General features: G+C 46.9%; 2 protein-coding genes across 8 annotated transcripts in view; one reads left to right on the forward strand and one right to left on the reverse strand.

Annotated features, from left to right (window-relative positions):
- LOC115316823 (protein NLRC3) overlaps positions 1 to 7,801 on the reverse strand; it is a 34,595-nt gene extending 26,794 nt beyond the window's left edge. Inside the window, exons 1-2 of one of the 5 annotated variants that reach the window (XM_029976322.3) lie at positions 7,549 to 7,801; positions 62 to 2,198 (exon numbers count right to left, since the gene is read on the reverse strand). In XM_029976322.3, the coding sequence (XP_029832182.2) occupies positions 215 to 2,188 (1,974 nt within the window). In that variant the 5' untranslated portion in view covers positions 2,189 to 2,198; positions 7,549 to 7,801 and the 3' untranslated portion in view covers positions 62 to 214. Of the gene's footprint in view, positions 1 to 61; positions 2,202 to 6,843; positions 6,881 to 6,955; positions 7,013 to 7,548 lie in introns of those variants that run through there. The other 4 variants (XM_040223203.1, XM_040223204.1, XR_005718195.3 and 1 more) reach the window with 4 other exon arrangements.
- Positions 1 to 12,014, forward strand: part of LOC8029397 (POC1 centriolar protein homolog A) — a 183,498-nt gene that overhangs the window by 100,433 nt on the left and 71,051 nt on the right. The gene's annotated exons all lie outside the window — the stretch shown is intronic.

Genomic DNA, 12,014 nt, shown 5'->3' on the forward strand with positions numbered 1-12,014 from the left:
TCATATTAGTTTGTCCTAAGTAAACTTGTATGTGTTAACACAGAGGACAAACACGAAGGAGTAGACAAGGTCAAGCGCCCTTTTATGTTTCCGAATACTTTAGCAGTAAACTTGAGCATCAACGTTCATCAGTTCATCACATGGCATTCAGCAATATTTCAAATCACGTGTCTTGTAAACCCGCTCTCTAACAGAAATCAGTTCAAGGATAGAATCACGACGCTCCAAGACGGCTCAGAGCATCCGCTATGTCCTGCCTGACCTCGGCCTCCCGCTTCCCTGTTCGCTTCATCACCTCCTCAACTAAGGCCCAGCTCGTGTGGACCTTCCGGAGCGCTTCGGCAGCACGTTCGTCCTCAGCTTCCCCGGTGACGAACTCTGCAGCGGGGTACAGGAGGGCCTTGTTCCTCCGCAACGCCTCCCACACCTCCGGCAAGCCTTCCACGTCCTCCGCGTCCCACTCGATGCGCAGGTCGAGGAGAGTGTAGTTGTGGCGCATGCTGTTCGCCAATGTCCTCGCGACCTCGGGATCCACAGACCAGTACTCGCAGAGGGTGAGTGAAGTCAGCGTATTGTTGACCTCCAGCAGCTTTCCGAGTGCGACGCCCATGGGGACCGTCAGGTACGAAACGAGCATTGTGAAGTCTGCCACGCTCGTGTTGTCCCGGAGAGCATCGAGGAGTCTGACGAGCTGCGTCTCTTGGTGTTTTTTGTCGGGAGAAAGACGGTTGTGGACGGCCCTGATAGTTGTCGTGCCTCTGAGAAGTGCAGCAAGCCGGTCGACAAGGAGGTCAAACGAGAAATCGTTCGGGTAGAAGTTCACTTCCGTCACGGTGCGGCTGGCGAGCAAGGCGTCGAAAAGGGCGTCCAGATCTGCCGGAGGAACTCCTGGATCGATGTCGACGTAAACCTCCGGCATGTGGTCGCCGCGCCGCAGAAGCGCCGCCAGGTCCCTGAGCCAGTTCTGCTTCCAGGTCACGAAGATCCTCTTGAAGGCACCGGCACTTTTCGGATCTTCAAACAGCCGCTTGCGGTGTTCTTCCAGAATGTCGACTTCGGACATGTCCAGGTGCTCCAAAGTCGTGTTGACAGTCAAGGCATCTACAAACTCGACGAGCGACGTGGACGTCAGCTGACCCTGCGAAAGAGACAACTTGCGCAGGGTCTTGTTGCGTCGGAGGGCTTTTGCGATGGCCACGGCTCCCCTGTCTCCAAACGAACTTGAGTCGACACCAAGCTCTACGAGGGTTTCACTGGCTTCGATGAGCGCTGCAAACTCGAAAGCAGATGTGTCATCGAGCTCATTGCAGGGAAGGCGTACAACCTTTAGGTTCTTGAAGGCCTCGGAATAATTCATGAAGAAGGGGCTTTCGTACGGCTCCATGCCAAAGAGGTAAATCTCTTCGAGCGAAGCTCCGTCGTGCAAACTTTTGAGAGCAATCTTAGCGCATTCCTTGTCAACCCCTTCCATGGATAGTTTCTTCAGCGACTTACTTGTTCTCAATAGCTGAGCAAGGACACGGGCGGCAGAAGCACTCAATGAGGTATAGCTTAACTCGACTGCCTCCAGGGATGGACAACCCTCGAGCTTTGCAAGAATCTTTTCCAATCCGGACTTGGGAACAGTACTGTGAATTATCTTGAACGACTTCAGGTTGTGGTTCCTGCCCAACATGTCTGCAAGCTCTTTGACGGAGGCATTTGTGAGTTTTGCATAACACAACGAAATGTGCTCCAGCAAGGACAGGTGCCCAAGCCCCGACATCGAACTCGCCTCGACGCTTCGAAGTCCTGGATGCGGACAGCCAGAGAGGTCTCCGGCTCGGCTGACAGAATGAATACAGCTGTGACGGCTAAGCAACCAGTCCTTGAGAAAATCCGCTTGCAAGGTGTCTGCATCATTTGGTGTCGTAACGAAAACCCATTCAACAACCAGCCCTCTGTCTGCACTTTCGGTGATCTGGAGCGATGCGGTGTGGAGGATCTTGTTGCAGGCTGCGAGACAATCGCGTAGCCAGCAGGGCTCTTTTTCTCCGGCGGAACACTGCCTCAAGATGTCAACCCCGTCTTCTTTCAGCCTCAGCCTCATGTCGTTGAGTGCTTCTCGAGAGGAGGCATACCTCGGTTTCCTTATGAGTCGGTTCAACAACTGTTCCTCAGAATTCTGGTCCTCTCCGACGTCTGCCATCTCTGCACAACTGCAATGAAGTGAGGTATGTTATATGTATAGGTTACAATTAATACTGCACTATCAGTTAAATTGGAGGATCCAGTAAAATGTGTTTTTCTAGTACAGATGAAAATGTGCGCATAAAAAGGTATCTTATGGACACGCCACGGGGAACGGTTAGCTCGAATTACGTAGTGTAATATTTAAACTGACCATTGTCATGAAGTACATTTAACAATTTTCGTCATTCCGTGAAAGTTCTGCCAAGTAGCACCCCCAAATTTGTCAGAGATTCGTCGGTTCCGTCTCGCAGCGAGACGGAAGCCACGCCGATACCGGCGCACCGTTGTTCGATAGCACATCAATTTGTTTTTAGGCGGTATGCATGAACAAACCTTTCTTGCAACGCTAACTGGTGTTTAGGCTTTCCAATCTAAGTATCTTTATTCGCTGCGGCTAAGCTAAGCATTCTAAGCAGGGCAGCGGTCTGGCTGTATATTCATCAAAACTTTTCTGTCACCGAGCTATCGGCACGCTCGTTCGATGGATCAATCTGTTTTCAGGCAAGACGCACGAACAAACCTTTTCCTCAATGCTCACTCATGTTTCGGCTTTCAAATCGAAGTATCTTTATTCGATGGCCTAAGTATTATAAAAGGGACAGAAAGGCCCGAATGTCTCCCCCTCTCGACAATTTTTCTCTCGCTGTGCTATCGGCACGCTACTGTTTCATAGATGAAATTTTTTCTCAGGCGACATTCACGAGCAAATCTTTTTCGGAACGCTAACTGCTGTCTTGGCTTTCGAATCAAATCGTTTTTACCTACTGAATTAAGCACTAATCAACTAAAAAGGGGCAGCGGTCCGGCTACGCCTCTCGTCTTGACGGTCTCAACAGCTGCGCAGCCGTCTTGTTTGGTTTCGTGACGTCACGGAGCGCGAAGAAGTCACTTGCGCTTTGAGAAGTTTTCGGTGCAAGAAGAGCGTGCTCGAGTGTCAGTCTTTGGTGGCACTCCTGTTTGTTTAGTGAAAGGAGCGCTAAAATATTGCGCTCTGGAGCACGGACTTAAAGGGGCACCGCAGCGATTCTAATGCTCAAAGAATTGTCAGTCTGCATTTTTTATATTGTTTATGCAAGCCCAAGTGACCAAAAACGCGTCACCTTTCCCCGAAAAACTGCTATTCTGCTGCGTTATCGCAAAGCAAAAAAACGAATTATTTGCCGATCTGCAGCCGCCTGTCAGGATTACGGGAACTAAAATGACACCGTCTCTGGGGGATTCGCGGAAGTCAACAAAACCTGTCCCCCCGCTGCTACACTCGCCATCAGCTCTTTGGCGAACCGTCCTTTGTGTCGATCGCTCACTGTGACCTTTGACGAGGCTAATTATTTAAAAGTTGACAATCGCGGAGGAAGCGGCTGGTCTCTTAAGAGGGGACCCAAGGGGAAACTATGTGAACCCCCAGAGTATGTCACTCGAAAGTCGACGTGGAGAGTGGAGAGGCACTTTGACTTTCAATTTGTTTCTTTTTCTTTTCTTTTTTTTTGATATAAGAACTAGCGCTCGCAAGAAAATACGGTTTTCTGCTTTTTGTTCCATATGTGACGCAGATTAATTTCCGCAGTTAATTGGCCAAAGTCTGAAAATTGCTGCACAGCCCCTTTAACGCGCCCACTGCCGTGATTACTCTTGAAGCAACGCTAGATGTGTATACGTTTTCAAACTCTCCAGGTGCCAAAACTTTTCTCTGGAGCGAGGTTGAGAAACATGGCCGCTGGAAGGTGCAGAAGCGGCCGAGATGGTGCAGGCACATTAGAAGAGGCTGGAGCGGGCAGCACTTCACTATGCGACGTAATGCAGACGCTGTCCGTGGTAGCGCTGCCAACCAGCTGCCAAGGCAGAGTGGCACGTCCCCTTTATGCTCGGTTCGCCCTTAAAGGAGCTGTGCAACGACTTTAACGTTGAAATAATTGGCATCTTCTACTTTGGACGTCGTTCATCTTGTCACAAAGGACAGAAAACACACCTCCTTCCTTCGAAATGTTGCGATTACGCCGCGTAATCGCGAGGCAAAAATTAGAATATCCCCCGACTTGTAGCCGCTAGCGGCGGCCATGAGAAACACGCGGCATGACGTCAATGGGGGCTCTTGTAGAAAGATAGCAAGTTGTGCGAATACCTGCTCGATAAAAGGTAACTTTTCTATAAATCTTATCATTCCAACATAAATATAAATGCGTCAAAAATCTGGTATCATCGACAAAACTTTTATCATACGGAGTTTTAGTGGCGCCATCTATCTAGGTCCACCAAACCGTCAGCTCTAGCTGCTACCGCGAACAGCCGCCAGAAGCCGGAGGGGGACGGGGACAGCGCCGGATGGGGATGGCCAGACCTGGATGAGACTTTCCTCCTTTCACCACGTTGCGCCCGCCAGCACGTGGTCACGTGGTCGCGAGCGGGTGAGCTCTCGCTGCTCACTAATGGCTTTAGAGAGAGAACTTCACCAGAACCCCGCGCAAACCCCACTGACGTCCCAGCGCACGTGACTCGAAAGATGGTGAAGGAGTTGACAAGTGCCAAAAACCTCAATCTTTGTCCATTTTGAAAATAAAAATTAGGACATGCAGGCAAAAGCGGTTTTCGTTCTTTACTTCAGAAAGGTCGAGACACCAACTCCCAAATTATTTAAGCAAGGCACTGAAACCGTTGCACAGCTCCTTTAAGCTGGGGCCAGAAGCTCCGCCCTCAGCACAAGCTCGCTGGCTTCCGCAGTACTTTGGTTGCGCATGCCTGCGCGTTCATGCTTGTGTTAGCAAGGGCAGAAAGCTTGAGCTGAAGGCGGAGCTTGTAGTCTCAGCTTAAGGGTGAATGAGTATGGGAGTCGCACACTCCCAATATTTTCCTCCAGCTATCCGTTAATTAACAACCTACAGGATTTCTTTTTTTTTTCGACGTAAAACATGAAGTATATGAGGTTTACTTGAAGAAATGTTTATTTGCTAGAAAAGTGTAGGAAAACCACATGCACATATCGCATCAAACAGTGAACATATTCCAGTCAAGTGAACGGTCGGTTCAGATTGTTGAGCGAGCTTATCTCCTGCGTGCTTTTCTTTGTCGCCCCTAGAGTCTCTATCTTCGCAACTTGTCACCCAGACCACCAAGATAATTCTTTCCAAGTGTGCAGAATAGCACCCAGTGGGACTTAAAGCAAATATACTTATACTACAGGGTGTTCCAAACAAAAAGCGAGTTTTCTTTGCCGCAAAAATAAACTATGCATCGCCAAACGCTCTTTCTCCGCCCAAAGGTAGCACTAGAGGATTGAACCAGATGCCCAATTTTCAGCCCAAACCGACATCTTATTCAAAAGTTATGCGATTTTCTGAAAATTTCAATGGGAAAACGGTGGCAGACGGAATACGTGGAGCTCTATGGCACCAGAAACTGAGAACGGCCGAAAATGGGCCCCATTTTCCCAATCCAATTTCAACAAAATCGCTTATAACTTTGGAATAAGATACCAGTTTGGGCAGAAACTTTGGCATGTGGTTCAGACCTCTAGTGCTACCTTTGAGCGGAGAATGAGGGTTCAGCGAAGGATAGTTTATTTTTGCACTGAAAATGACCCTGAAAGTTTTTCTTTTTTTTGGGGGGGGGGGGGGGGGGGGGGGGGGGGGTGTTATGTCTGAAAAAAATCTGACGCGCTGAACAAAACCGTAGAGAAGCTGCGTGGGTGGTGTTCTATGTTTCATGTCTCTGCGACGTCTGGCTCCTTTCACAACTAAGTGCAATCGAAAACAAATTCTGCAACAGTTACTGCCAGGATTAGAACGGCAGGGAGGTTCTTTATTTGCCCCGCCTCCAGCGCGAGCCTCAAGCGTGTGCACGGCGGAAGGCAGCCTGACCGTAATAGACGCCGGGCATAGGAAAGAAATGCCATGTAGTTCTCATCCTGTAATAGCAAGTTTGTTTCACACGCACTGGCATCGTTCGAGTTCTCTCCCAGAATGCATCGCACTCGCAGAGTGTTGCACGGAGAACTCGACTCAAACAAACTCGCCCAATGCACCGAGTGCAGAAGACTGATGCTGCCGCCATCTATGTTGTAGAAAGAGTACCGACCTCAAACAGAACCTAGCGCCTCTGTTCAGAGTGATGGATGGGAATGCGAGAGTGCAGTCACTAGCAACGGTTTTTTACAAACTTTGAACGCAGCAACCTGTAGTTTATAGTTGCGATGACTTCAAGCAACTCGGCTGCCGTAGAGATAGTTACAGACAGCGTAATTTCCGCACTCAGGTTTCTACAAAGCAGCATGGTTGCGATCTTTCAATTGTTATAACCGTTTACACCGAAGAAAACTGATGATGCTGTCCGAGCAGAAGCTTAATCCGTTTGAGCATGGTATTACGCGTCAACCACTGAAAGGGTACGGCTTAAAACTAGTCTGGTGGAATATCCAGCAAACCTTTTCGTGGGACTTCCAATTTCAATCGTCTTTGCAGGTGGATCAGATATTAGCCTTGGTGAGGATGTCGAGGACGAGAGCTTTCTTGAACAAAATATGACGGGGCAAGTTCGCTGATCGACGTAGGTAAATGTTAAACATGATAATGTTGCCCAAGCCTTGGGTAAAGTTACTATGTTTAGCTTTCTTTGATGCTTCTGGCAGTCAGAGGTTTCTGCTGGGGGAGTTTTGTCGACAAGTGTTCAATTTTTCACCCGCACACGGATGGTGATAAACATCTCGGGGGCCGCTGATGCGTTTCTTCTGAGAATTTCTTGACACACTGGTATATTTCAGCGTCTGTACGGCAACAGAGCGACTTAAAACCTGCAAATAAAGCACGGGTTGTCAATTGCTTCCTTCATGAAATAGCAGACGCTCACAATTCAAGCTCACGTATGATTCTGTTGCCCGCGGGACGCGATTTCTATCAGAAAACCTACTCTTTTTCCTTTCGGTTCCGCGACATATCGTGGCAGACGAACCCTTGTCGTCTGCTCCCGCTCCTCGCCGGCATCGCCGGAGCGACGCATGACGGGATTGCATTTTGGCGCACGCCCGATTTTCCCGGTGCAGCGAGTGCATGCACGCGTGGGGTGCCGCCGCTGAAACGAACTCGGAGAGTACAACCACTCGTGGAGTGCCTGCCGAAACGAACTCGATTTACGCCGCGAGTGGGCACGCGTGGACACGAGTGCCGTGAAACGAACTCGCTATTAGTGACTACTTTTAAAATGAAAGCATATAGTGTTCTTGACGTCCGGGAAGTTGGAGCGGTTTCTTTGACGGCCGGTTATAACCATTTCCCCCAAGTAACGAAACCCCAAGGGTGAAAAAAACTCTAGCCACACTTAAAACGTTACCTTGACGTCGACGCGGTGAAGTGCGTAGTAACGAAGTTCGAGATATTGCTCTTCGCGCTGACAACACACACATACACACTACCGGCTTTTACCTGCTCTCGGAACTCGGCGACTTATCAACTCACTCGAGTCATTTTTTATCACCGTATCACGAAAGGCTTGATGAGTAATACACGTCTTTCCGCCCACCGGTTCGGGTTGCCTTAACTGGCGCAACTCGCACATGTTGAAAGATTTGTCCCACCATCACCATGGCAACATTTTATTGTTACCTTTTGTTTTTTAATCCGTGGCTACATTCGTGTAGACCGTGTAGACATAGCACTCCGCGCGCACACATGCCTCTATTTCTATGCGTCTTCCAGTCGCTACATTTTTGACGGCGCTAACGTCTCTTACGACATGAGTAGGAGCGACTTCTCCTCCCTTTCGCGTTTCTCTCTCGCCTTTGGATGGATGGATGGATGAATACGGCTGATCCCTTTGGATCGGGCGGTAGCTTACGCCACCTAGCCATTTTGTTTTACCATTTAAGCTTAGAATATTTAAATGTGAAATCTATATTCACTCTGCAGTGCAAAGAAAGTGAGGCTATGAAACCCCCTTGCCATCAGTGAATAAGAAAATACCTAGTTTTCTCTCGATTTCTGCCACCATTCACTTAATCTTTGCTTGGTAATCTTTACAGTCTTGAAATTCACTCTCCCTTCGCTGTCTCTAAAACCCAATGACTTTATTAAATCTGTGTTGTCTTCGGTAGGCATAGGGTGAAGCCCTTTACAGTAGAGCATCAAGTGCTCAGCCGTCTCGTCCTCCTCTCCACAAGCAGTGCACACTGTATCCATTTCCTGGTACTTCACTCTGTATGTTCTGGTTCGCAGAACACCCGTCCTCGCCTCAAACAGCAATGAGCTTCCCCTAGAATTGTCATAAATGCTTTCTTTGGCAATAACTGTTTTGTTTAATCTATAGCTTTCCAGAGCCATCTTTGTCTGCATTCCCTCTAGCCACCGATCTCTTTCTGTGGCCTTAACTTTCTTCTTAACTGAGACTTGCTCTTCCGCATCTTCGCTATAGCCCAAAAACTTTCCTCTTAATTTCCTAGAGTGCTGTCTCCACTTTGTGTCTACACTCCTCATGTATAAATAGCTGAAAACCTTTCGTGCCCATTGCTCCCCATCCATTTGCCTCAACCTATCCTCAAATTCTATCTTGCTCACCGCTTCCCTGCTCTCAAATGACGCCCATCCCATGTCTCCTTGTACTCCCTGGTTTGGCGTTTTGCGATGTGCCCCCAAAGCCAGTCTACCTGCTTCGCGCTGTTTTATTTCTAGTCTCGCATGCACTTCGGATTTCATGCATAGCACTGCGTTTCCAAAAGTCAAGCCAGGCACCATGACCCCTTTCCAAATCTCTCTCACCACCTCATACCTGTTGTAATTCCAAAGTGCTCTATTTTTCATTACAGCTGCATTTCTGTTGCCCTTACCTATTATATACTTTTCATGCTCTCCGAGATATTTTGCGCCATCACATATCCACCTATTATATACGAGGGTGATTCAATAAATAAGGTGAATTTTTTTGTATAAGGACTTCTAATACACATAAAAGCTTACTTTTTAGTTTTTTTTATTGTTTTACTACTTTTCCACGTGGATTTAATTTCTTATGCAGATTACAAACAACACTGTGAGAATTTGACCGAGTAACAAAGATGGCTGACCAAGAAGCATGCTCCAGGATTGAACAGCGGTCAGTTATCAAGTTTTTGGTTGCTGAAGGGTGCAAACCCGTTGAAATTCATAGGAGAATGTCAACTGTGTATGGTGCCACATGTTTCAGCCAGAAAAATGTCTACAAGTGGGCTAAATTGTTTAAAGAAGGACGGAGCAGTGTTAAAGATGAAGACAGGCCTGGGAGGCCTACAGAAGTGAGATCTCCTGAGGTGATCGAATCAGTCAATGACCTCATTCAGTCTGACAGAAGGGTGACAGTGGATGGCATTGCAAGAACTTTGAGCTTATCTGTGGGGACAGTACACAAAATTGTCCATGATGACCTTGGCTACTCGAAGGTCAGCAGCAGGTGGGTGCCAAAGATGCTTACTGCGGAGCACAAACAGAGGAGGGTCGAGTTGTCCCAGCAGTGTCTTTCCCGCTATGAGAAGGATGGTGATGAGTTTCTGCAGAAGGTGGTCACATCTGACGAGACATGGGTTTGGCACTATGAGCCTGAGTCTAAACGACAGTCCATGGAGTGGAAGCACGCAGGCTCTCCAGTGAAGAAGAAGTTCAAGTCCCAGCGGTCCACTAGGAAGGTGATGCTCACCGTTTTTTTGGGATATGCAAGGCCCAATCACCATTTCATTCCTTGAAAAAGGAAGCACTGTGAACAGTGCCAACTACTGTGAACTGCTGAGGCAGGTCAAGAAAGACATGAAGAACAAACGCAGAGGTTATCAGTCAAAAGGAGTCATCTTGCATCATGACAACGCAAGGCCTCACACAGCAGCCTTAACGGTGCAGACCATCAACGAGCTCGGCTGGGAACTGCTCCCTCATCCCCCTTATAGCCCAGACCTTGCCCCTTCGGACTTTCACCTGTTTGGTCCCTTGAAAGCGTTCATGAGAGGCACGAAGTTTGAAAGTGACGATGAAGTCAAAAGTGTTGTGAGCGACTGGCTGAGACATCAGTCTAAAGATTTTTACGCTGAGGGAATAAGGAAGCTTGTGCACAGATGGGAAAAGTGTGTGACAGTGCTGGGAGACTACGTAGAAAAATAAAAAAAAAAGTAAGCTTCTATCTGTATTAGAAGTCCTTATACAAAAATATTCACCTTATTTATTGAATCACCCTCATACTTTTCATGCTCTCCGAGATATTTTGCACCATCACATATCCACCTATTATATACTTTTCATGCTCTCCGAGATATTTTGCACCATCACATATCCATACTACTAGATACTTGTATTTACTAGCACTCTCAACTGTAATATTCTGTATCGTCAGCCTCTCAACTTTATCCTCGTTAAAAATCATGACTGCTAATTTTTCGTTACTGAATTCTAAACCTAATTCCTCTCCTTCCCTACCACAGATGCTCATTAATTCCTGCAACTCTGTCCTGTAGTTAGCCATTAGTATGATATCATCCGCATACATCAATCCTGGTAAGGATTGCCGAATTTTTTGGCCTAGCTTACTGTAAGAAAGGTCGAATCCAAGTCCACTCTTTTCTAGTCTATCCTCCAATCTTCTCAGATACAACATAAACAGCAAAGGCGATAACGGGCACCCCTGCCTAAGGCCTCGTCTTACCTCTATTTTCCCTGACGCCTTTCCTTCCCATGTTATAATCACCTTGTTATCTTTGTAAATGTTCCTTAATAGTGCTGTTAGTCCTTCATCTAGGTTTAAGCTCTTCATTATGTCCCACAGGTTCCTTTGGTTCACATTGTCATAGGCACCCTTGATATCCAGAAATGCCAGCCAGAGCTGTCTGTTTTCTTTTTGCGCTATTTCTATACACTGTGTTAGAGAAAATAAATTGTCCTTCAACCTTCTTTGTTTCCGAAATCCGTTCTGTAACTCGTCCAGTATGCCCTCGCAATCTACCCATTCCTCCAGTCTGTTCTTTATAATCTGCATTACCAACCTGTAAATAACCGGTGTCAGGGTTATGGGACAATAATTTCTAATATCAGACTTATCTCCCTTTCCCTTTGCGCGTCGACGGTGGCACCGCCTGGATCGCTTGAATCTAGCAGACGTCCCCGCTTGAATGCCATGGGGCGGAAGGTTGTTTTCGTTAGTTTTCGTTTTTCGCGATTGCATTTCTGTCGCGAGTTCTACAGTTTTTAATGTGTAATTGACTACAGGGCGTTTTCAGTTAAGATCGAACAACCATGTCCGATGACTATTTTTCAATTTGATGAAAAAAAATATGTATTTTGCTGGCCCAGAAAAATAAAAACAATCCTTGCCTTGTAAAAACAAAAAAAAAAAAAAAAAATTGTGTTTGCTAAAAAAATTTTTAAGCACGCTTCGCGTGCACTTTTTGCGAATCGAGAGTTTTTGGCATTTCGGGCGGCTTCAAGAAAAAAAAAAAAGTTTTGGTTACGGGTCTATAAATATTTACTGACAAATTAGGCACAGGAAGGATTCACAAAAAGTATTAATCGCCGAGTATAAGGGTTGTTATTTTGAGAAACAAAATCGTAAACACGGCACGTTGCGCAATACCAAACTGGATTAAAGATTTTTTTTTTTTTTTGCTCTGCATCTACAAAAGCTAAGGTGTTCAACCTTTGCTAGTGTGTTGCCTTGTACACAGTGATATGGTTCGTCTTCGCGTGAAATATTGTTGTCCTGACTAGCGGGAGAACTTTCCAAGAATTGCTCACACGGGCATTCACCTAAATATGCGTCATTTTGAAAACCGTTAAAAAAAGGGGACCATC

This window comes from Ixodes scapularis, unplaced genomic scaffold (genome assembly GCF_016920785.2).
Source record: "Ixodes scapularis isolate PalLabHiFi unplaced genomic scaffold, ASM1692078v2 PGA_scaffold8__174_contigs__length_109621045, whole genome shotgun sequence".
NCBI classification, from domain to species: Eukaryota; Metazoa; Arthropoda; class Arachnida; order Ixodida; family Ixodidae; genus Ixodes; species Ixodes scapularis.